This window comes from Ochotona princeps, chromosome 31 (genome assembly GCF_030435755.1).
Source record: "Ochotona princeps isolate mOchPri1 chromosome 31, mOchPri1.hap1, whole genome shotgun sequence".
Classification (NCBI taxonomy): Eukaryota; Metazoa; Chordata; class Mammalia; order Lagomorpha; family Ochotonidae; genus Ochotona; species Ochotona princeps.
This window is the reverse complement of record NC_080862.1, coordinates 9,764,555-9,789,871: the sequence shown is the minus strand read 5'-3', so window position 1 is coordinate 9,789,871 and position 25,317 is coordinate 9,764,555. Positions and strand designations below refer to the sequence as shown.

The window sequence follows — 25,317 nt, the reverse complement described above, 5'->3', positions numbered from 1 at the left end:
TGGGAAAAGTAAAAGATAACATTAAACTGGTTATGCTTTGGCATGACAGCTAACAGTGCTATATTTGGCAAAACTTATGTTCGTTGTCCTGTCAGTCTATTTTGTGTTATCACAGCAGGCTAAGAATAACACGTTTTGGGAAGGTCGAGGGTGTGGTGCTTGCCTAAACTGGTGCCAGGCCTCTGGGCTGCATCACCTGATGGGGGCGCAGGTAAGAGGAAGAAGCGATATTGCAGGAAGAAGCAGGAAGCCAGAGTGCTCTTCGTGAGAGCCTCTCACCAGGCCCGTCATCGCCACGAGGAACACCACGTTCAGCACGCAGGAGCCTTACAGGAGCACATCAAACATACTGCAGACCGAAGCAGTGAACTTCCCACCAAAGTCTCCTTCTGATCTGTCATCTTAGCAGGGCTGTGGTGATTGTCATATGCCACTCATGGATGACAAGAACAAAGATGCTGGAGTGTCATCCAAGAAACATGCAGATCCTGGACTGGCGTTGCACAGGGCGTCCAACTGTCTCCTGTGACTCAGGTGCCGCTTCAAGTCCCAGCTGCTCCGTTTTGGTTCCAGCTCCCTACCGATGCACCTGGGAGACACAGCGCAAGATGGCCAAGATACTTGGGCCCCTGCCCCTCGTGGGAGACCTGGGAGAAGCTCTTGGGTTCGGCCAGGCCTGTCTCTGGCAATTGCAGCTATTTGGAGACTGAACTCGCAGATAGAAGATCCTTCTCTCTCTCTCTCTCTCTCTCTCTCTCTCTCTCTCTCTGACGCTTTCAAATGTGAGAAAATGTTTGATTCCTGTTCAAAGTCGATGTTTAGCTGTGAGCGGACAACTTGCTAGCATAAGAGCTTGCATACAAGTAGCTAGCAGAGACCTTAGCTTACATGCACCTGAAAATTCTTAAGCAAACAGGATGTTCAGAACAACTGAAGCAAAAGCCTGGGAGACCGTGGCCCTTTAGTGAAGAACTGAAGGAGGGGCTAGACCCGGGATAGCAAATGCATGGCTTGCCGTGTACCACTCTGGCCATTTTGGTCCACTCTGGCTTCCCCATCTTGCAAGATTGTTAATAAAGCCCAGCTCTTGCTGTACTTGAGTCCCTCCTTTAGGTGGACTGGTGAAGCTGTTTCTCAAAAAATAAAATCTTTAAAGAAGGAAAAAGAAAAACCCTGTGAACAAATCTAGAGACAGAACCATGAAGAAGCAGGCAAGCTGCCTCACCTAGATTTTTTTTTTTTTTTGCTAGAGTTACTGAGAACCGTTGTAAGGAAGTTGCCAGCCATAAGCTTGTGAGTGATCTCAAAAGACCCCAGGTTGCCTGGCCAGCCCTTTGAGAGCTCCCAGTGACTCACAGCAGAAATAACGAGGGCCACGATGGTACAGCTGCTGGTGGGGCTGTGCACAGGTCCAGCCAACTGGACATTTGGAAATATGCTTGTTGAATACAACAAAGCCCAAGGGTGGGACAGCCTCCATAGATCATACCAGCTTCTACCAGAACTTCAAGCACAGCTGATCGGTTTCCACTGTTTCAAAATTTCCAAGTCGTAACTTCTAAGATGGAAATCTTTCTTTGCAATGATAACAAAGCTCCGTGTCAACAAAAAGACACAACTGATACGTTTAAATAACAGATGTGTTCTTGCCGTTGGCAGACAAGTATTACAGCAATTTAATACAACCTGAAGTCTCATTTATGGTGATTTGGTAGCATTGGGTAGTTTTGTCACAAACTATGAGGGTCCAAAATATTTTGCTGGAATGGGAAAGTAGACATGGGCTAGAGTTTAGAAATTTGAGCCATTGTTTTGACTTATTCCAAATAGGATAGGGAGAAATAAAATTCCTGCCAATTTGCACTTCCCACAGCACACTGTGCTTAACTTTATTTCAGAAAAAAGGGGCTATGAGTTAAAGCACTGTTACCATTAACCTTTGACTGAAGTAGAGAAGCTTCCAGCGATGTAATTCAGCTCTGCAGGTAGCACATATATCCTGCTGTCATTACAATTTTAGATGTCTGTATAGATATATAAATATTAAGATACCCTCCTCCATTGTAAGATTTTTAAAATTTATTTATTTAAAAGGGAGAAAGGAAGTTCATCATACTCTGGTTTCTCTTCAGAACACATAAAATCTTTTGCCTTTTACCAACTGCTGGTTCGTTCCCCAGATGGTCGGAACAGCCACAGCTGAGCTGATCCCGAAGCCAGGAGCCTCTTCTGGGTCTGCCACGTGGGTGCTGCAGGGGGTCTAAGGATTTGGGCCATCTTCTGCCGCTTTCCCAGGTGGATGGGAAATGGAGCAACTGGGACACAAACTGGTGTACATATGGGATGATGGTGCTTGCAGGCCTGTTGAATTACCGGGTTGGCCCTAGCAATCATATTCTTAATCATCAGTCCCTCTGTTGTCAACTCATCCAACAGAACACAGATTATTTTTGCTTTAAATCCAAAGATGTGTTACAGGCATTTCCCAAAACATGAATAAAGTGTGCAATACTTCCCTTCTAAGTACTGGGATCCTATACTGGTGCTGGTTCATGTTACGGTTGCTCCACTTCCTATCCAGTTCCCTATTTATGGCCTGGGAGAGCAGCAGAGGGTGGCCCAAAGCCTTGGGACTCTGCGCCTATGTGGGAGACCCGGAAAAAGCACCTGGCCTCTGGCTTGGAATCGGTTTTGCTCCAGCCTTCACAGCCAGCAGGTGGAGAATCTGTCTCTCCTCTCCATAAATCTGCCTTTGCAATAAAAACAAACAACAAAAACAACCCCATAAAACAAAACCAGCCTATGTACTGTTTGAAGGAAATTTATTAGAACACAGTCACTCAGAAGCCAAGGAAATAGCAGAAGGAAGGAGAGTGTAGTGGGTTTTCAAGAAGGACAAAGGAGTGAACCACACTCAGTTATTTTTACCAGAGAATCCTGGATGCTGGTTAGCCCAGTGATCATATACAGACAGAGTTAACACGTCAACCTAGCAGTCACGTAAGGCATACTAGAAAACATGAAGGATGAGCTGTTTGCTGTAATCCTCTTTAAAACACCTGGGTACTTTTTGCACAATCATCAGTGAATTTTTAAAAATCACAAGAAAAGGACAACGGGTTTTATTTTTCTCCCACAATAGGTAAGACCCACATGCCAACACTGACATTTTTAATGTGTGGAATACAACAAATGGACCAGATTTTCCGTGGCAGTTCCTGAGGACTCGTACAAAGGCTTGTTGCAATTGATTTAGCACCGAGTGAAACACAGAGTAGCCCACAGAAGATAGGGTGGGATGTTGCTGCACCGCTCTAGTTGCCTAATCCTCTGAAGACCTCAGTCCACACCCATGCATCCTTGTTGCCACGGTGAGCACTCGAAAAAGATTTAGATCTTAGAGTCGCTGCTCGGGTGGTATCAGTATTCTTCCCCCTTAAAATATGGTGGCTGTGAATGCCAACACATTTCTTGGACAAGGAATCCTCGGTTATTTTTGCTGGTCCTTTTTAGCGTAGCGTGTAATTTCCTTTTATGGCCATTTCTGCTTACTAATTAAGAAGGCCAGCTGGGGTCAAGGGGACATTCCTCAAGCAAGCCTGGCCCACTTGGAAACAACAAAGTCTGCTTCATTTGCATGGTTCCATGGGATTCCTCTTAGCTCATTATTTTTTTTTTTCTCTTTAAACTGTAACTTGACATTTATCAAGACAGATCACACATTTGGACCAAAAGGAGAAAGGACATGGTAACCTGTAACATAAATTTGTTAACCTGAGTAATAGCTGGCAATGTAAAACTTTATTACATTTTCCTCTGAAAACTGAATCAGCTTTGGTGCTCACCCAAGGACTTACAATGTCAATTTCTTACATAAATCCGGCCTCAAGACACCTGCATTTTACAAAAGAAGACATTTTGCCTTCAGGCTGACACATTTTTATGGCAGACTCAAAACTCTGGGTAAACAGAAAGTAGGTTTAACACCTTCAATACGGCATGGATGGCTAGCTTGTAAGTTTCTTAGGGTAAAGGCATCAGTGAATTGGCATCTGGTGGCAGATCTGTAGTCCCAAGTCGCTTCTTTCCTCCGTAATTGAACAAGAGTGTCTCATGACACCGTGTCCCAGGCTGCTTGAAATGTTTACTGGTGAGTTTATCAATGATAGGGCGTCATTGCAAGCAAAAATGACTGTTTCCCCCAGATAACAGTTAATCCCTGGAAATATTCTTAACAACTTATCCTTACCAAACAAAAAGTATCAGTGGTTTTTCGAAATGCTGGCTCTCCCTATCTACAAGTTGAGCCATCCTCCTGTTGTTGTCATGAGAGAGCACTGGATGACAACATAGTAGAGGATTACAAAACATGGATCTTATTTATTTGATCATTTGGCACATCCTTAGTGGTATCCAGGAAAAACAGAATCAGTAGACATAAAACCCAATCTCCAAAGGATTCATACATGCTGGAGCCCCAGGCCGAGGGGCATCTGAGGCCAGGACCAGCTGCTTCCGCTGCCTCGCCAGCCGAGCGCGTTCTTCCTCACGGAGTGGTAGAGTCTTTCTGATGGATTTCTGGAACCTTGGTCTGTAGGAAAGCATGTACGTTGGGCCAGATCTTGTTGGTTTCTGTTCCAGAGAATGTTTCAAGCACCCCTTTTTTCCTAAAGAAGGAAAATAAATCAATAAATAAAAAGCACAGATGGGAGTGTTCCCCAGAGAGCTTTTTCAGTGCTTTGATGTCCAAGAGGGCAAGGTGGGTTTGCAGTCAGGAGAGAGGCTGGCATGGGCACTGGGCTTGGCATGGAAAACCTAGAGCTTCCTTTGGGATGTGCGCTTCAACTCCAGAGGCACCTGTCCTGCACCGAGCATGCGCATGTGTTGAACACCATGCTAACAAAAGCTTTTCATTTCTGCTTTTCTGTAATTGTTCTCTTAGACCTTCCTGTACCTCTCATCTGCTGATAAAAAAAAAAAAGTAACATGGCCCAAATCATCAAGTTGGAGGCAGAATTCTGAGCAGGCTGTTGAACACCAGAATTCGCCTCAGCTCTGTCCCCTTACACTTTTGCCCCCAAGAACTTGCTTTGTTTTTAAAATGTACTCAATTTTGTTGGAAAGGAAGAGTTACAGAGAGAAAAAAAGCCATTTTTCATCCTCTGGTTCACTCCCCAAATGGCCACAGTGGCCAGAGCTGAGACGATCTGAAGCCGGGAGCTGGGAGCCAGGAGCATCTTCCGGTCTCTCATGTGGGTGCAGGGTCCCAGGGTCTTAGACCATCCTCCGCGGCCTTCCCAGACCATAAGTGGGGAGCTGGATGGGCAGTGGGACAGTCTGGACTTAATCCAGTGCGGATATGGGATGCTAACACCATAGGCAGAGACTTCGCATACTATGCCACTGGCTGGCCCCTCCCAGGAATTTCCTAAAACTCCATAGTCTAGTGTTGCGTTTGCATTTCTCTAGTGTGCTGTGTGTCCTTCTGGCTTTTAACAGAAAGAGTAATAAGACTATAGGGTTGATTCTTTTACCCAGTTGGGTCTTTCCATTTCTGCCCTGCGGATCTGTCTGATTTGTTACTGGGCCAACTCAGCCAAGGGTCCTGTAGCTAACATGGTGAGGACTGGGATTCTGCATTTGGTGTTCAGACCGCACAGATTCCTCGCTGAAATTCTGGCATTCCTCTTGCTAACCTCCCTTCTTCCACCCCATCCTACCCCTGCGTGCTCCTGTGAACATAAATACTGCTTTAAACTGCAAATGAAGAGCACTGGCTATATTATTTGAAAAAGACATATTTTTATTGGAAAAGTAGATCTACAGAGAGAGGTAGAGACAGAAAGATCTGTCCTCTGGTTCACTCTCCAAATGGCTCCAGTAGTCGGAGCTGAACTGATCCAAAGCTAGAAGCTTCTTCTAGGTCACCCATGCAGATGCAAGGGTCCCAAGGCTTTGTACCATCCTCTGCTGCTGTCCCAGGCCACAAGCAGAGAGCTGGGTGGGAAGTAGAGCAGCCAGGACATGAAATGGTGCCCATAGGAGATTCCAGCGCGTGCAAGATGAGGATTTACCCACTGAGCCATTGCACTGGGTCCGGGTTTATTACCTTCTAAGAACTGGTTTCTTCCCCAAACCAGGACCATCCTTGTAACTAACTTTTCAGATATTTCTCTCTGAAGGACGTTTCTTTCCTGTATTGCCCCCTGATTAAGTCTGCCCCCTTGGAATACATTTGATAAATTGGAGGGAAATTGTGCAAATACAGTCTTTGCATACTGAGGCCCTCTTGCTTCTCAACTCCCAGGCTGTCGGGAGTGGAAGCTCCTTGGCTGTGTGTAAGCCTCCCAAAGAGCCTCTTGAAGGGCGAGTGAGGACATCCCAGGCAAATAGCTGCAGACCCCTTGAATCCTGCAGCTGCACCCGGAGTGACCAATTGTCATTACACTTCTTGGTCGTAGTAGGAAAGGGACCAGCTTCCCAACTGAGCCCGCCAACAGTGAGAGCATCAGGTTGTTGGTAAACCTGGATGGTTCTTCTCTGTCGAGGGCCCACAGCTGAGGAATATCTTCCAACAACAAGAGATCAGTCTGCATTTTTCAAATGACCATGCGCCCTAGTTCTACAGCCCAGGAACATCCCGCCTTCGTCTCATACATGCAAGCTTCTAAGATAAAGCTTGAACCAATGGTAGCAAAAAGCCTAATGATACTTTAAGAAGATAAGGCAATCTCTCACACAGGGCAGCTGAGTTGGGAGGAGCAAAGCAGAAGCAGGGAGTGCCTTGCTACATGGGGAGAGCCCCCCAACAGATGGGAGAGCCCCCCAACAGATGGGAGAGCCTGCCTTCATGCTGATATGTTCTGCTTGTATTCACCTGTGTAGATGGGCATGGGGCTGCAGCTGAGGGCTGGGCAGGGCTGGCTGGGCAGACAGCCTCCTGTTAAACTTCATGGACTGAGTGTGGCAGAGAGCCTGCTACCCCGAGAGCGGCTGGCAAGAGAAAGCCTTGTTGCTGGGCGGCAGGTGTAACTGCAAGACAACGAAGGGAGGTGCATTCTTTGCAGCAACAGCACGGAAGTTGGGGAAGGCTGCAGGGAAGAAGCCACGAACTTGGGGCCCTGCAGCTGAGAGTGACTGGTGACTTTTTCAACCTTTGGACCCAGCCACCTGCCTTTGGACTGTCACGTGGCCATGACTAAGATCTCCCTTGAGTTCACGCTAAGGTACATCAGGTCCCTGATTACTGTAAGCATGTGTCACACTGCAATGATAGTGTTTACTCAGCACTGCATGTACAGAAAGTGAACTGGAGTTTGGCACAGGCCGGGTCTCAAGGTCTAGGTAGACGAAGGGCCTAGGCCAGTGTCCAACAGAGTAAACAGTTCATCACGGAGCGCCTCCTGTCAGTCTTGCCCTGCCTTCTCTCAACGCCCTTAACAAGCCTACAAAATAGGCCCTACTGAATATTGGTTAATTTTATCAATGGGAAACTTGTAGCACAGAGGTTCCTATGTAGCCCAGGGTCATCAAGCTGATCATGGGCAGAGCCAGGCTCATCAGACAAATCACAGATTCTACACCAGCTACTGTAAAAAGTCAACTGCCAACTCCCTTGCTAAGGTCACCCTCTAAAATTAGGTATTTAGGCAGTTTGGAGACCATTGCTTCATATTTTTGCTGGATGCCTGACATCTGTCGCAAAAATAACAACCATAGTAACCACTAATGTTGACCTAAGATACCTAATAGCCAGGCTGAATTCAGACAGGCATATGTTTGAAGTCAAGTCTTTCAGCCTTCTATTCTCATCCCCCATCGCACAGAGAAGCGGCAGAGGTTCAGCAAGAGTCAAGGCCAACTTCCCTGAATGGGGAGCAGGGACTTGAACTAGCGGTGATGCTATACTAACTTGATGTTGATCAGGATCCCGTAAGCGAACAAGCAGGAGAGAAGGGGGAGTCGGGGGACTGAGTCAGGAAGGGAACAGGACTGGTTCTTAGCTGGAGGCAAACGTGAAGTCAGTCTAGCGCCAGTATTTGTTGGGTGATGTGAACTGTCCAAAATGCAGACAGCAAATCATGTTAGCATAGGAGCCTTTCAAGCCTTTCGTGTTAGCTGCGGGGGCTGGCACGGCAGTGCAACAGGCTGATCCTCTGCCCTGTGCCATCAGCATCGCATATGGGCACCGGTTTGTGTCCTGGCTGCTCCACTTCCCACCCAACTCTCTGATTATGGCCTGAGAAAGCAGAGGAAGACGGCCCAAGTCCTTGGGAACCTACACCTGTGGGGGAGACCTGGAGGAAGCGCCTGTCTTTGGATCAATTCAGCTGTGGCCGTTTGGGGAGAGAACCAGTGGATGGAAGATCTTTCCCTCTCCCCTCTCGTAACTCTGCCTTTCAAATAAAAATAAATAAATCTCTAAAAAAAATATTTAGTGCTGGCTGAATGAGCCATCTGAGGAGGAGCCGTCATCAGAGCTCTTTGTGCCATCGGTCCTCCGCTGGCACACGCAGCGGGCACTGCAGGCTTTGCCTCCCTTGCACTCACCCCAGCCGTCCCTCCACCATGTCGCAGTCTGGGTGAGACTGACGCAGCCTCGGCTCCAGGAATGGACCCATCGGTGTGCTCCCTCTGACTGCAATCCACAGAGAATGGGCCAGAGCCGCGTCAGGTCTTAAAACAGTGCCAGGCATTCCCTGACCACAGGGGCTCTTCAACTGATTCAGTCTGAATGGTGCTTGGAGTTTTTGTTCACTGAGGGGAAACGCTGCTCCCTAGTCTTTCCGCAAAAGAGGCGAAAGCCAGCAACCACGCAGGACAAAGCTACAAGAACGGCGCATGGGAGGGACGGGAGCCCAGACCACCTACTGGACTTCCCTGTGACACAAGCTAATGGATTGCCCTTTATTGCCTCAGTCAGTTCCTACTGGATCCTGGGGTCTGGTATGATTAATATTCCAGCTGTAAAGTATGGGGGCGGCGATCAAAGACGGCCTGAGTGCTGCCTTGCGCAAGAGAAGTGATGGGAAGTCAAGTCTCACCGGTAGTATTCCAGGACGGGCTCCGTTTGGGCCTCGTACGCCTTCAGCCTCTTAATGACCGTCTCCGGCTTGTCATCTTCCCGCTGGATGAGAGGCTCCCCAGTCACATCGTCGATGCCCTGAACAGGAGAGAGGGAGGAGGGCCGGCACCCAACAGCAGGAGATGAGTGACGTGCGCCACGACAGCCATCTCTGCGCCAGCACCGAGCGCAAAGTGTAACACCTTCTAACTAAATGGAATCCACGCAAAGGCACCACGCTGCAGCCCAGGCTTCAGATGAAGTGGCATATAAAAATATATAAATGCATACTTATATAAAAACATAATTATAACTATATATAAATTCAGCCATGGCCTTTATACACATATCAATAAAATGTGTGTGTGTGTGTATATTTAGTTATAACCTGGGAGTCTAAGTTGTGATTCCCAACTCCTAACACTCCCTGGCACCCACCAGGAACTTCATAAATGCTTCTGAAGGAATTACAAAGCCCGGGCCCGGCGGCGTGGCCTAGCGGCTAAAGTCCTCGCCTTGAAAGCCCCGGGATCCCATATGGGCGCCGGTTCTAATCCCGCCAGCTCCACTTCCCATCCAGCTCCCTGCTTGTGGCCTGGGAAAGCAGTTGAGGATGGCCCAGTGCATTGGGACACTGCACCGGCATGGGAGACCCGGAAGAGGTTCCAGGTTCCCGGCTTCGGATCGGCGCGCATCGGCCCGTTGCAGCTCACTTGGGGAGTGGATCATCGGACGGAAGATCTTCCTCTCTGTCTCTCCTCCTCTGTGTATATCTGGCTGTAATAAAATGAATAAATCTTTAAAAAAAAAAAAAAGGAATTACAAAGCCCTTTTGCTCCTGGGGTGCCTTCACTTCCGGGCTGAGTGACCCAGACCTTCCACTGCACCAAGTACCCTGGAGACGCACCTGCAGGAGTAACAGATCAGGTAGAGGATTTCCCAGTTCACAAAACTGATGTCGGGAGAACGGCTTGGGCACAATCTGCCACGTGGTCACTTCCACCACAGTTACTCACCACAGCTTTGGGAGGGTTGAACTCAATGTTGTAGACGCGGCCGCTGGCTGGGTGAATCCAACGGGCAGTAAGGCGTTGCTTAATGACCTCAAAGGGCACATTCAGGTTAATCACTGTGTCTATCTGGTAAGCTTTATCCAGGGCTTCTGCCTGTGGAAGTGTCCTGGGAAAGCCTTGAGAAAGTCGAGGCAATGGTGAGATGGGAGGTGGTGAGAGCGAAGAGCGGGAGGGAGAATGGGAAAGGAGGAAGAGACAGAGAGTGGAGAGAAAGCAGAAAGAAAAAGAATTGGTGGGCAGTGTGAACCGAAGGAGTAACCTTAGGCCAGCTGGCCACAACCACAGTACAACTGTGCTGGCGATGCCCTTGTGTCCCCTTGACCGTCCCTTGGGGTACCCAGATATTTTAAAGACACATTCAGGACGTGTCTGTAAGGGTATTTTTGCATATGATTAACACTGAAACAGGCAGATTGGTCAATGAAACACAATGCCCTCCCTGCTATAAATAGGCCTAATCCATTCAGAACAAAAAGCTGAACCATCTCCGGTCTTCATTGGAATTTGTCTGGGGCATCTACTGTTTCCTGCCTTCAGGAAAAAAAACTGAACTCCATCTTATCCAAAAAACTTCAGAAAGCCACTTTTGGAATATGACAAAATGATATTAAACTTGGGCAAGAGCAAAGCACATGAGTGCAGAAACACTTAATGTAGAATCTATTTATAATGAGCATTCTCTCCTCGAAAAATCTCAAGTCCAAAATGCTCCCAAGTCTGAATATGTTTGTATGTAATTACTATTTATTTTCATTTTTATTTGAGAGACAAGAGATAGCAGTGGGCCCGGCGTGGTAGCCTAGCAGCTAAAGTCCTCGCCTTGCATGTGCCACAATCCCATGTGGGCGCCGGTTCTAATCCCGGTAGCTCTGCTTCCCATCCAGCTCCCTGCTTGTGGCCTGGGAGAGCGGTTGAGGATGGTCTAAAGCTTTGGGACCCTGCACCCGCGTGGGAGACCTAGAAAAGGCTTTGGGGAGTGAAATCTGTAAATCTGATTCCTCTCGCTAACTCTCATATATCTGTTATGTCTTTCAAATAAAATTAAATTTTTTAAAATAGGAGATTTATTTATTTTTATTTGAAAGGCAGATTTTACAGAGAGAGAAGGAGAGACAGAAAGGAAGATCTTCCATCTGCTGATTCACTCCCCAACTGGCTCTAGTGGCCGGAGCTGAGCTGATGTGAAGCCAGGAACCAAGAGCTTCTTCCGGGTCTCCGATGGGAGTGCAGGGGCCCAAGGAGCTGGATGGGAAGAGGAGCATTTGGGACGCTGAAACATTGCATAGCTTGCCAGTGGCTTAGACCTTAAAATGTGCTTGAAATAGCAAAGATGTTGGCTAACTGTTTCAGAGAACTCGGGTTTGAAGGAAGTTAGCCTCCAAAGTGGTATTTTTATTTTTTTCCTTTTTTGAGCAAAGCAAGATTTACTGAAGCCAGAAACCTCCTGCTTAGCAGTCAGAAGCAGGGTTCCGAGAAAACAAGGCCCAGGAAAATGGTTGCAGTGGTGGCAAAGAGCGTTTCCAAGGCCAACACTCAACACCTAAGACTTCACATAGCCTACAAATTGAATAATTCTTCGTATCTTTACGATACAATTTACACTGCAGTGGTCCTGTTAAAAACATCAGTGCAGGCGATGAGAACAAGTAGCATACAACAACTGCAGCTACTGGACGTTGTCTGGGTGCCAAGATCTGTCTGTGACAAATGGCAAAACAGAGGCACGGTAAGGAACTCGATGTCACCCACAAAGCTTTCGAGAGACAGATGCGGGACCCATTATCCATGCTCATTACTATGAGTTGGTACTAAAAAAAAAAAAAGTTTACAAAAGTATCTCTCAACTGATATCATTCTGGTCCAAATATTCGCAGTCCCAAACCCGGAGCCAAATATCCGCTAAAGCAAAATACCCTCGACTAAGAGTAGGGGCAAGTTCAGGGGTGTCCCATACAGCCTCCGCAGGACACTGAAAACCGGATGCAACCCAGCTGTTCCACAGGAGAGGGGCCATCAAAGCACCCCCCAGAAGCAGAACACAGCGGAGCATCCCCTAGCGGGTGCGAATCCAACTGTGCAATTCAGATGAAGTCAGTCACGAAAAATGGTTTATGCTAATACTGTGCACATCTGCATATGAAGGAAAAAAAATCATAATTCTAGGTACTACTTAGCTGTGGGTGGCTGGAATCTTATCTCACATAACATGCAAAACACCTATATGTACGTGGTCTCTGGGTCCTAGAAGTCATCTATAAATGGTCACAGATTTCTGAGTCCTTGAGTTTGTGTGCAAATATGCAGAGCAGATGCCTTCCACGGACTGTAAGAAGACTTAATGGATGGTTTGCTCCAACAAACCAGAGAAGAGCCTCTCCCCTTCATTTGCCTTCCTTATACAGTTTCATTCACTTGGAACCCTAAGAATCCCATAACCTTCTTGGCTAGAGCGAGCAACAGGGCCGCCGGGCTGCGCAGGAGTAGCATCTAGTCCATACGTGTGTGTGAAGGGGATGGGGCTAAGTGGGACAGGAGATAAAAATAGTCAGGCTAGGCAAGCTTACCCTCTTCCAAAACAGGAAGTCATGACTTCAATCTCCAAAGAAAGGCTTTATTTGTTAAAAAAAAAAAAAAAAATTCTTGTGCCTCTTGGTCTCAACAAAGCAATGATTAGAAGCTTAAAGAAAGAAAGAACTCGAACTATCCTGAAGGATCCTGCCACACCTCTATCTAGGGAAAACTACCAATTATTATTTGTGAATTCTTCCTTGGCCTCCTTTCTTTGTAGGGATCCTGCCTCATCATAAGATATTCCCCCGGGGAGGAAGGAAGGGACTCAGAAATCACTCAATCCTCTCTCGCTTCTGTATTGCAACAGAGGAGCAGAGAACAGGGCCAGCCCAAGGGCTCGGGTGTGGTGAGCAGGCTGCAAGTGCCCCCCATGCCATCCAGCAAGTCCACTGGCCGCCCGTGGAGTGCCCATGGCCTGGCCAGCAGCCGACCCTTGGGGAGACGCTTACCATCCAGCAGCCAGCTGTGCTGCGTGAGATTCTTCAGTTCGTGAAGGGCCAGCCGGGTCATGACGTCATCGGGAATGAGCTTCCCTTGATCGATGAAGGTCTTGGCTAACACGCCGATTTCTGCGGCAGAGCAGGGGGAATGAGTCAGTTTGTTTCATCCCATCCCGGACCCCTGAGGAACTGGTAGCCTGACAGGGGTCTCTGGATCTCACCCCAGAAAGAAGTGAGCGTCATCAGCTTTTCCTGTAAAGGACCAAAGGTTACAAAACCACCCAAGTCTTACTTCGAGTCTTCCATTATGTAAAACGTACACATGTCTAGGCAAAAACGTAATGCAAATGTGTAAACCAATATTCCCATTTTAACAGTGGCTGCTCTTTGTGGCAGAATTATGACTATTTTTTTTTAGCTATTTCTATTTTTTGGTATTTTTCTATCACACACACACACAAAATAGTTTTCTTCCGTTTCATAAGAATTTTAAATTGCCATTATTGTGAAGTGGCTTGGTTTAAGTACCTGCCATCACGTTAATATAGAGACTATTTTTCCTTAGTCCTCTAAAGTAGATATCAGTCGTAACATGAGTACAATTAACTTTTGGCCAGATCGGTACTGATTACATTATATTCTTATTGATAGTTAAGAGCCTAGAAAAGAGTTTATGCACAATTTTCAACTGCTGCTCACAACTATACATTATTCTCGTCCAACTGTGTTTTAATTTCTTCTTGTTCCTTTCCCAGACTATATACATTTAGAATCATTGGGACTGGTGTGGTAGCTTAGTAGCTAAAGTCCTCATCTTGCATACTCCAGGATCCCATACGGGCTCTGGTTTGTATCTTGGGTGCTCCACTTCCCTTCCAGCTCCCTGCTTGTGGCCTGGGAGACCAATAGAGGACCACCCAAAGCCTGGGGACCCTGCACCCACGTGGGAGACCCAGAAGACATTCCTTGCTCCTGGCTTCAGTTGGCTCAGTTCCTGCTGTTGCGGTCGCTTGGGGAGTGAACCAGCAGTTGGAAGATCTTTCTCTTTTCTCTCCTTTTCTCTCTGTAATTCTGCCTTTCTAATAAAAGTAAATAATTCTTAAAAAGAAAAAAAAATGACTTAACTCCCTACTTCATGGTCTAAGTAATTTGTTAATTGCATTTCAAATGTTCATCCTGTCCAGCATAACTCGTGGACATTTGAAAAACTTCTACTCATCTGATCACTATAATTTATTGAGCTCCTCATACAATTACTGCTTTCTTTTTGATTCAAAGATTAAACTAAATTGGGGAACTTTCACACTTACAAAGCATGCCATGTTGAATTCTCTACCTGGTGGAGGCTTAAGTCTATGATTATAGAATAAACTGGAAGCATATTGTAACAACTAAAATCAGTCAGTCGTCAACGCATCAGAACAGAAGGAAGAGGAAGTGTCACTATGCCCCTAAATCTGTGCATAAGAGATACATGAAATTGGCTCACCTTATATAGATAAAATAATTTACATTCTTTAAAAATGCAAATTATTCCTAGTTAGCTAATTTTCTACAAAGTTATACACAAAAAATAAGAAAGCAAGGTTCTAGTAAAATGAGGAAAGTTAATGTCAACTTGTAAAGGCCATAGCAAAACATCCCAAACATGGAGCTATTGTCTGAGAAATACACGTTTATATCATATAAAATGTCACCCACTGGTCCACTCCCCTAATGCCTGTAGCTTCATCAACATCTCCAACATAGATGGCAGGGGACTGGGTCCTGAGGCCATGTCTGCTGCATCCCAGGATGTGCAGCAGATGGAAACCAGTCAGAAGTGGTCCTTGGACACGAAGGATATAGACCTGTCAAGTGGTGGCTCAGCCCTGGGGATTCTCCTTTTAACAGCAAGACCCCAAACAACCACACCTCGCATCTGAATCTGAAGGAGCTTATTGAAACTAACCGTGTGAGCAGTAATCAACTACAAAAGCAGGACCCGACTGTCCTAAAAATAACCATTCCCTCTTATGTGTGCCAAGAGAAAGCGCTACAAAGAACTTAGTTCCTGCCAGAATTGCTTTCAGCATCGTGACATAATAAACAATATAAAATTTTATTTTTTAAAATATGTCAAAAAACACACCCCACACCAAAAATAGAAGTAGGAAGATGACAGGGAATAAATTAAATGATCACTTGACACAAATCGAAGTCTTAAAAAACAAAACATCCCTCTAAAAATAAAGACTTGAGTCAAAGCAGCGGTTATTCCAGGGGGTCAGGAAAGAGATGTGCAGGGAGGGGTCCTGAATGGGTTACTAAAAACCATCGATTCATGCCACAGAATATTATTCAGCATAAAGCAGCAAAGTGTTGATGGAAGTCACAACATTATTCTAAGTGGAAAGAGGCCAGTGAGAAAGGCCCCGCATAGCAGGATTCCATGTGCATGAAGCATGCAGGCTGGCTGATCAGGAGAGAGGGTGCCTGTGTGCCGCCACAGGCCCTGGGCGGGGCAGGAGTGATTAACAGGTGTGTGGTTGCCTTTGTGGGCGATGGGGAATGTTTCTTTGTTTTGCTGATGCTTGCACAACCCTGCATAGACAAAGATCCACTGAATTACAGATTTGTCAATAGTTTAACTTAAATGATATATGAATCCTATTTCAATCAAGCTTATCGAGGGGGAGGGGAATGGAAATGAGATTTTCTTATGGAAAGCAGTATTGTTCAAGGTTAAAAAAAAAAGGGGGGGGGGAACTGTCATTTGTGTACAACTGCCATAAGAGGAAAGATCTGGCTATACGTAGGTGAGCTACCCTGGAAGAATCTGTTCACTTAATGCTCCGTCAGATTTTGGGGAAGTTAGGAGCCGACGAAGATGATCTGCTGAGTTCAAGTCCTCCAACAGAAAGATGAGAACCCATGAGAGCAGGTCGGCCCAGCCCTAGCCTGAGGTTATGTCTTTGAAGCACAATGCACAGTTTCTTAAACTTGAGGCCATTTCACATTAGCCTCACAATTCTCACAATGAGTAAACGGTATCATTTGCTGTATCATTTCCTTTAAAATAGAAAGATTTATTTTTCTTTTTATTGGAAAGGCAGATATACAGAGAGGAGAGACAGAAAGATCTTCTGTATGCTGATTCACTCCTCAGTGGCCACAACTCCTGGAGCCAAGCCGATCCAAAGCCAGGAACCAGGAACCAGGAACTTCTTCCAGGTTCCCCACGCAGCTGCAGGGTCCCAAGCCTTTGGGCTGTTCTCTACTGCTTTTCCAGGCCACAAGCAGGGAGCTGGAGGGAAACAGGGGCTGCCGGGATTAGAACCAGAATCCATATGGAATTCTGGTGCATGCAAGGCAGACTCTAGCCACTAGGCTACCGTGCCAAGCCCTCAAATAAATTTTTTAGAATGTTGGGCCCGGCAGCGTGGCCTAGCGGCTAAAGTCCTCGCCTTGAAAGCCCTGGGATCCCATATGGGCGCCGGTTCTAATCCCGGCAGCTCCACTTCCCATCCAGCTCCCTGCTGTGGCCTGGGAAAGCAGTCGAGGACAGCCCAATGCATTGGGACCCTGCACCCGCATGGGAGACCCGGGAGAGGTTCCAGGTTCCCAGCATCGGATTGGCGTGCACCGGCCCGTTGCGGCTCACTTGGGGAGTGAATCATCGGACGGAGGATCTTCCTCTCTGTCTCTCCTCCTCTGTGTATATCTGGCTGTAATAAAATGAATAAATCTTTTAAAAAAAATTTTAGAATGTTGAAAAAAAATTGTCTGCTTAAAATTGTCTCATGAACCTCACTTTGTGAAATATTGCATAATGGGAGCCGTGAATGACTGGTACATCTGCCAGCTGGATTTTTTCACCCTACCTCCATCGGTACATGTTACGTGTCTACGTTTTTTTATTTTATGGGATGCTTCCTGAATCTGCCATCCCTGTACCAGGGACATGTGATGCTCCCTGAACCGTTCCAGTCTGAGTGTATGAATTGGCCAAAGCAGGTACATAAGTTCTGGTTATTGCTAACCAAGTTCTTCTTTCATTTATTATTTTTCTTTTTAGATTCATTGGTTCGCTTGAAAGGCAGTAAGAGAAAGGAGAGTGAGATAGAGAATTTTTCCAACAGTTCTCTCCCCAGAGAGCTAACATTTAGATGAGACATGGGTGGCAGAGGCCCAACTACTTGGACCTTCGCCCCCTACCCTCCCAGGAGCATTAGTGGGGAGGTACATGGCAAGCAAGCAGCTGGGACTCAAACTAACAACCATATGAGCCGCAGGTGGCTGTTTGACCCACTGCGCCACAATGCTGCCCCTCATTGAGTAAGTTCTGTCTTCTTTTGCTTGCTTTATTTACAATTGATTTTATCTGTTTGAAAGAGTTGCACAGAAAGGCATCTGCTATCCACTGGTTCACTCCCCAGATAGCTGCAAGGACCAAAACCAGGAATCAGGAGTTTCACGCAGGTCTCCCATGTGGGTGGCAAAAGCCCAAACACTTGGGCCATCTTCCCACTGCTTTCTCCAGCAGGGAGCTGGAACAGAAGTGGAGCAGCCGGGACATGGTGCCCATGTGTGACGTGCACATCACAGGCAGTGGCTTCATCCACTGTGCCACTAACATCTAAGGATCAGATTCAGGGTGCACACCTGCAGGGCCCTCCGGGGACCAGCAGTTACTCGTAACAGGCTCATCCTGTCTCCCCGGAGGATTTTAGAACTTCACTTACACAACACAGCCATGGGCCATAAAGCCAGCCTCATGCGTGGTGGCTGCAGAGTGAATTGCCACAGTCCTTCCGTAGCGTCAGTAGATGGAAAGTCCATGTTAGGAATATATGTCATGGAAACAGGCAAAGCGGCCACACATGTTCACATACAAGCACAATCGTATGTATTACTGCAAAGGACAGTTAACAACATAGACGCTCAATGACTGGGACGTGTTTACATGCATGCTACCCTTATGAAAGTATATATCAATAAAACATATTTATTTTACTTGAAAGAATTATACAGAGAGGGAGAGATAGAGAGAGATCTTCCAGCTACTGGTTCACTCCCCAGGTGGCTGTAACAACCAGAGCTGGGGTAATCCGAAGACAGGAGCTTCTTCTGGGTTTCCCACACAGGTGCAGGGTCCCAAGGCCTTGGGGCCATCCTTCACTGCCTTCCGGGTCACCGGCAGGAAGCTGGATGGGAAGTGCAGCATCTGGGACTAGAGCCCTTAGGAGATGCCAGCACCACAGATGTCACTGTCCATCCCAGTAAATCCCAGTTTTTATTATTTTCCATGACACAGTTTTGCAAGTAAAGGGATTACTTCCTCCCCATTCTCCTCCCCACTGTTTCCCCCCAAATTATCACAGTGGCATAGTCCTTTAGTAACAATTACAAGTTTAACTTTTTGCTGTGTAAATGTATCTTGGCATGGTAGATATAGACAAAGGTTAAAAAAAATCTAGTATCATTCTGTAAAGATATAAGTAAACGTCATTTTTAAGACTGCTTAATGATGCGTGAACATGCCCACAATAACTTTCAAAAAGTACTCCGCAATCACTTAAACACAACAATTGTGCAAAAACATGGAAATTTAACAGAAAAAAAAAAACCTGGCATAAAAGAAAACATTCCATTAACCTGTGGGTTAATTACAGTTGTCCCTGAACGGTGAGACAGAACCTTGAAGGGTCCTGGTCTTCTTCCCTGTGTTCTCATCACATACTTTTTTTCATTCCTAGCAAATATGTTTTACTTTCAGTATCAGAAAACATTAAGCATTTTTTGGATTGCACCTCTCTTTGGCTCTGAATTTGTGGGAGTTACCCAATTCGTTCACAAACATCTCCTGAGACTATAGTCTTGAGATACAAAACACTTGTAGTAATAACCCATGAGCCTTCCCAAAGTTCCACTTTGCTTCTCCTGGTTAAAAAAAAAAAAAAAAAAAAAAAAAAAAAGTATCGTCCAGAAAGACCGCAGGACGTGCAGACCCCCGAGGCAAGCTGAACTTCCCAGGGTTCTCTTCTCCCTCTGCCCAGCCGGTGGGACTGAGAAGGTAGACGGTCAGGGAGTATCAAGGACATACAAGGTGGATGTTATACCAGGTGGTTTAACTGCCTGTTAAATTCACCCATGTTCTGTGCCCCTATAAACTGACCAAAGCTTTCCCACCGAGGGTGTTCCTTAAACACGGTCAGACCTCAAGGCTCGGTCATCTTTCCCAGGATTGTTTGCTCCCTGTACTACTGCAGATGGTCCAAGTCACTGGAATCCAACCTGAGCAATTCAGCAGGCTGCACCGGGCGCCCTGGCCGAACAAGCCAAGCAACGTCACCATTAGCCCAGTGTGTTCTCTCTCTCTCTCTCTCTCGGAGTTACTCGGCTTCTTATTTGTATTTCTGGCGCAGAATTATGTCTAACTTGGAAGTTCAATGAACCAGACAATGTTCCATTTCTTCTAAGAGTGAGGCGTAATGAGAAAGAAATATAAGACTGTGTGCCAAAAACACAGATATGAAACAAACAAACAAAACTCAAGGGGAAAAAATCAAACAAACAAACAAAAATCTTGCCAGGGAAATAACCCACCTGCGCATCAAAAAGGGATTGGTAATAAATCAGAGTAGATTTAGCAAAAAGATAACTCTACCGGTAGAAAGTGTCTTCATGTAGAAACATAACCCGCATATAGAGCGAGGAGTGCTGAATGCTAAGCAGTGCAAATACACTATGGGTACCTGGTCCATGAAATACAGGCTAGGCTTCCGTGTGTTTGTACATACCAAGGTTCCTAGAAGGAAACGCACAGTTCCCCTCTAAAGGATGGCATCGGGCCAGGAAACAGCTCTGTTCTTTTCTATTTTTTTTTTCTGCACTTCTGTCCTGTTTTCTAAATCTTTTCTCTCTCATGCAAGTATTATTTCGAAGGAAACGCCTTTCAAAATGGATTCTGTTTTGGAGAGTAAAGGTCAACCCTTTTGAGGGCAAAACGGCTCATCCTACTGATGACTTTTTTTTTTTTTCCTTTCTTTTCTTTAAATAGCCTTCTTAAGGTGGAATTTACATACCACAAATTCACCCCACAGCAAAGCGTCCGGTTTGTTGCCGGAACTTTTGTGCTGAGTGGTAAGAACTCCTCTGGCATGAGAAACAACACTTTTCTTTTTAGGCAGCTGCACGCAAGAATGTTTTTCGTTGTGTCTTCGAAATCTCCTGGGGCATCAAAGTCGAAGCCAACTTTGTTGTCCTACCACGAGGGGGGGAATAAAACTTGGCCTTGAGATCAAGGCGGGGGAGAGGGGGTAAGGTCAGAACTCCAAGATCCCACAGCGTGCTTTTTTTTTTTTTTTTTAATAAGTAAATAAAAAGCAAGGGCACGAACAAACGCCAGCAAAGCTGATGCCAGTTTTCCATGGTCAAGGACACGTGAAGAATAAAGTTAGAGCTCAGCTCGGGGACTGGACGCGCCTCTCAAAGACAAGGCCAACAAGTTTTCCTCTTTGAACTTGGAGCGTGTCCTAAAAGCTGCCTAGTCGGTCCGTCCTGCCACCGGCCCCAGGACTCCAAGGAGGTCTCTAACCCAGAGTCTCTCCCCGCCCCCACCCCTCACTCCAGAACCGCGCCCGCAGCCTCGGGTCCCTACCCATCCCCCCGCGGCCCGCGACCGCGCACCGCCGCCGGCCGGCCTGGGCTCCCGCACCTGTGCCTCGCAGCATGTTCTGTCGCAGCAGGTCCCCGCTGGAGAGGTGCTTCAGGTCGAAATGTTTGATGATGCGCGAGGACACGGTGCCTTTGCCGGAGCCCGGAGCCCCCATGATCACTGCGCGCAATAGCCGCGCCGACGCCCCCATGGCGAACAGGACCGACCTCCGCCTCGCTCGCCCGCCCGCCAGCAAGGGAACCTCGGCCTGGCGTGCGCGCTCGCCGGCTCCGCGGCCCCGGGGCCCCGCTGGCTGCGAGGGCGAACGGGCGGCTGCGCCCAGGCGCTCCCGGAAGTGAGGCGACCGCCACCCCGGCCGCTCCGCCCCGCCTGCGCCCGGCCTGCCCAGCGCCCGTCCCTGGGCGACCTCGACGCCCCCCTGGCCCAACGGCACAAGCCGCGCCCCCCGAGAACCCTCGGGCGTCCAGCCGCCACCTGCGCCCTCCCCGCCGCCGCAGGCACCACTGGCTTCCCCTATGCCCCCCGGATCTCTGCCAACCCCTCTCCCCGACTCGCTCAGATCCACCCTCGTGTCCCCGGGCCCTGGGACACTATCTGCTCCACCTGCGTCAGGTTCCCCTGGCCCCACCCCAACACCCCTCTACTACCCTCCACTTGCCCTGTCCGTGCCAGGCCCCGTCCTGAACACCAACCAGCCCGATCCTCCGGATTCTCCACCAGCAGCCCCTCAGTCGCCTCGGGGGTCCCTAACTCGTGCCTGCTCCTGCTGTCTGCACCCCTGGGTCACTGGGTACCCCCTTACCCCACACTCCCTCCTTCCTCCCGCTCTTTCTCCACTGGGTGGGTGTGGATCCTTTTCCCTCTTCACTGCGCAGAATCGCAGGAGGTGACAATGAGGCTGGAGGCCTTCCTCCTTGTCTCACGGGACAGAAAAAACTTGCGTTTCCCAGAGATGGTGTGTCACCTGCCAAAATCATACTTTCCCCGCACAAAAGCTGGCCACTTTTGCTCCGCGGAGCCCAGGTCGCAGGCCCCTGACTTTGTCTTCCTCTTCCTTTGGATTGGCTCAACTCTGGCCATTGCAGCCATTTGGGGAGTGAACCAGTGGATGGAAGATCGATCTCTCTCTCTCTCTCTCTCTCTCTCTCTCTCTCTCTCTTTCTCTCTCTCTCTTTCTTTCTCTCTCTCCCTTTTCTTCTCTCTGTAAATCTGCCTTTCAAATACAAATGGAATAAATCTTTAAACAAATCTGGTTTTACCAAAAAGGAAATTAATCGCTAATACGAATTCTTTAGGAAGATATCAAAATAGCCAAAGTTAAGCAAAGGAACACACTAAATAAGCAACGTAAATGAAAGCGTGGGGGGAGTTGGGAGACAGAACACAGAGCGTGCAACGTCTGGACAAGTTCAAGTGACGCAACGCTAGCAAACCCAGAGGGGTGGAGTAGCACTTCCACTGTGCCAAGCTGGGAATGGTGTCAGCTTCAAAAGCAAGCGGAAAGAAAATCCCAGGGAACCGTGGCCTGGGAAGAACAAAGGACTCATCCTTCCCTACCAGCAGGCCGGCAAGACCCAGGCGAACTTTGGCTCTTACAGAGCCATGGCTGTTGGTTCCAAACAAGTTAAGGACTTCCAGATTGGGAAATCTCCTGGCAGCTGTGGCTAGCACACGTGTTTCATCACACACAGGCATGCGTGTGTGGGTTTGTTCTCCAGTGGAAATGACATCGAGCTCAGGTTAAATCAGATCCTGATTTTCATCTCCGTGCAGCAAGAAGTGCCGCATTCCATCGGCTGGCACGTGATCCTGCCTGCTGCGTTGCTCATGCTGTCCACTTTGATCAGCCCTTGGTCAGGAATAAGTGTCAGCAAACTTCGAATTCACTCATTTTCCTGTTTCGTTCGATGGATTGCAGGTCCATTGTCATTTCTGCCGTCTTGACGCCCAACCCGTTTCAGACTAGTCCTGTGGAATCTGCTTGGAGCTAACAGGTGCTTTTGGCCGGTCCCCCCAGTCTCTGGGTACTCATTTACTTGCTGACGTAAGAAGGTCCAGCCACACCTTGTAATTCCTACACTGCAGTGGCTGCCAGCCAGTTCCCCATAGGATCCCTGATTCTTGTGAGTGGAAATTGGCATTTGGCATCTACGCACGAAGCGTGCTCATTATTCCGAACACGTCACTGCTTAAAGGCCCTCTCAGAGGACAGAGCTACGGAATCTGTTATGTCCATTATGCATATTCATTTACATATACTGCATATTCACTGTTGTATCCATGCATTCCTGAAAATCAAGAGTTCATACGAATGGCTTGAATTCTTTTTCTCTTTTTAAATTTTGATTATTTGAAAGGTAGCGTTTACAGAAAGAAAGGGAGAGGCAGAAACAGAGATCTTCTGTCTGCTGGTTCACTCCCAAGTGGCTGTAATGCCTGTGGCTGCACCAAGCAGAAGCCAGGAGTCAGGAGCTTCTTCCAGATCTCCTGCATGTGGGTACAGGGTTTCAAGCACTTGGGCCATCCTCATCCTCTGCTGCTTTCCTAGACACATCAGTAAGGAGCTGGTGCCCCAGCGGAGCAGCCAGGACTTGAATCGATGCCCATATGGGATGCTGGTGAAGCAGCAGCTTTACCCACTATGCCACAGCGAAGGGCTCTGATGCCTTAACTTTTGATCTAACACCCTGTGAATTGCTTTTATTGTTTTCCCTCCCAGACTTCTTTTCTGACCTCAAGTGTGTTACTGTTTAGTCATAGCTTCTCCTACATGGATTATTCCTTTCAAAAGTTCACGGAAGGGGCCCGGCAGCGTGGCCTAGCGGCTAAAGTCCTCGCCTTGAAAGCCCCGGGATCCCATATGGGCACAGGTTCTAATCCCGGCAGCTCCACTTCCCATCCAGCTCCCTGCTTGTGGCCTGGGAAAGCAGTCGAGGACGGCCCAAAGCTTTGGGACCCTGCACCCGTGTGGGAGACCCGGAAGAGGTTCCTGGTTCCCGGCTTCGGATCGGCGCGCACCGGCCCGTTGCGGCTCACTTGGGGAGTGAATCATTGGACGGAAGATCTTCCTCTCTGTCTCTCCTCCTCTCTGTATATCCAGCTTTCCAATAATAATAAATCTTTAAAAAAAAAGTTCATGGAAGATGCATAGAATTTTGAAAAACGATGCATTTTTTAAAATAGTACTAAAATATTTTTTTAAAAAAGACTTATTTATTTATTTATTTAAAAAGCGGGGGAGGGTGGGTGGAGAGAGACAGAGCAAGGCCTTCCATTAGCTGGGTCACTGCCCCCAAAATGACTGCAATGATCAGAGCTGGGCTGGCCTGAGGAGAGCCAGAGGCTTCTGTCCAGTCTTCCACGCGGCTGCAATCAATCCAAGCTCTTGGACTGCCTTGTGCTGCTCTCCTAGGTCCACTTCTAAGGAACTGAATCCGAAGTAGAGCAGCTGGGAGTAGAACCAGTGCTCCTACGGGAGGCAGATGTGCAAGCTGTGGCTCTACTCGCTGCACCCTGGCACCAGCCCCTAATAATTATCTTTGATTTGATTCTTACACTACGTTTTTGATGTCCTTCCGTTGTCTTTTTTTTTTTTTTTCCTAAGCTACCAACTAGAAAAGTAGAATTTTTATCAACTAAGATTGGGGAGCTTATCAGAGAAAGAGGTTTTTTTTTTGTGTGTTGGTAGGGGAAGGCAACATTAAAGCTGTTTTTTGGATAAGACAGCTTTGAGAGGCCCAGTGGCCAGCTAGGGGGAGATGATGGGAAACAGGTGCATGTACGAATTCTGCGGCTGCGGTGCAGGTCCAGGCTGGAGGCATGCATTTGAAAAACTGTCAGTGCACTCAAATATAAACGTAGGGAGTAGGATTACATGGAAGAAGTCATAAGCCTAGGTTCCAGGGCCTTCTATCACTTGGAAGCTGAGAAATGAGACAGAAGCCTGGAAGGTTTACATTGTATTTACGATGTATAGATTTTTTAAACACACCTCCCTAAAAGCACCTTGGGACCCTGCACCCATGCGGAAGGCCTGAAAAAAGCTCCTGGTCCCTGGCTTTGCATCAGCTCAGTTCCTGCTGCTCGTGGCTATTTGGGGACTGAACCAGTGGCTGTAAGATCTTTCTCCCTATAAAAATCTGTTTTTCAAATAGATAACCCTTTAAAAAAAAGAGGGTATTAGCACGTTTCAGTTTATTTATGTGGCTAAAACGGAATACTTGAGACTGGATGACTTACGGCAAAACAACTTCATGGGCTTTTGGAAAGCTACAAAATTCAAGATCAAGGCATCAGCATCTGGCAAGGGACTCCCTGCTGCATTATCATGTGGCAGAAGAAGCCAGAGAGAGAGAGAGAGAGAGAGAGAGAGAGAGAGAGCATGCTCAGGCCCCAGGCCCCTTCATTAAGACATGAAAGTCACCCATGAGAGTGGACTAATCACTTTCTCAACATCATCAAACACGTGAGCCGGAAGGGACAAAGAGACCAACCACAACGTTCCACCCC

At 47.4% G+C, this 25,317-nt stretch overlaps 1 protein-coding gene across 1 annotated transcript; it reads right to left on the bottom strand.

The window, feature by feature from the left end:
- Nucleotides 1-4,353: 4,353 nt before the first annotated feature.
- Nucleotides 4,354-21,022, bottom strand: AK3 (adenylate kinase 3). The gene is made up of 5 exons (XM_004591821.4): nucleotides 20,848-21,022; nucleotides 13,158-13,277; nucleotides 10,081-10,253; nucleotides 9,045-9,163; nucleotides 4,354-4,667 (listed from the first exon to the last, which is right to left on the bottom strand). Exons 1-5 carry the CDS (start codon nucleotides 20,996-20,998, stop codon nucleotides 4,547-4,549), a joined length of 684 nt encoding a protein of 227 aa, XP_004591878.1. The 5' UTR covers nucleotides 20,999-21,022; the 3' UTR covers nucleotides 4,354-4,546.
- Between the last annotated feature and the right edge of the window lie 4,295 nt (nucleotides 21,023-25,317).

Excerpts from the sequence above, each read along its gene's own strand:
- AK3 (XM_004591821.4), bottom strand. The coding sequence starts at position 20,998 with ATGGGGGCGTCGGCGCGGCTATTGCGCGCAGTGATCATGGGGGCTCCG. Across the intron at positions 13,278-20,847 it reads GAACATGCTGCGAGGCACAG|AAATCGGCGTGTTAGCCAAG; the intron begins GTGCGGGAGCCC and ends GCTCTGCCGCAG. Across the intron at positions 4,668-9,044 it reads CCCGTCCTGGAATACTACCG|GAAAAAAGGGGTGCTTGAAA; the intron begins GTGAGACTTGAC and ends TTCCTTCTTTAG.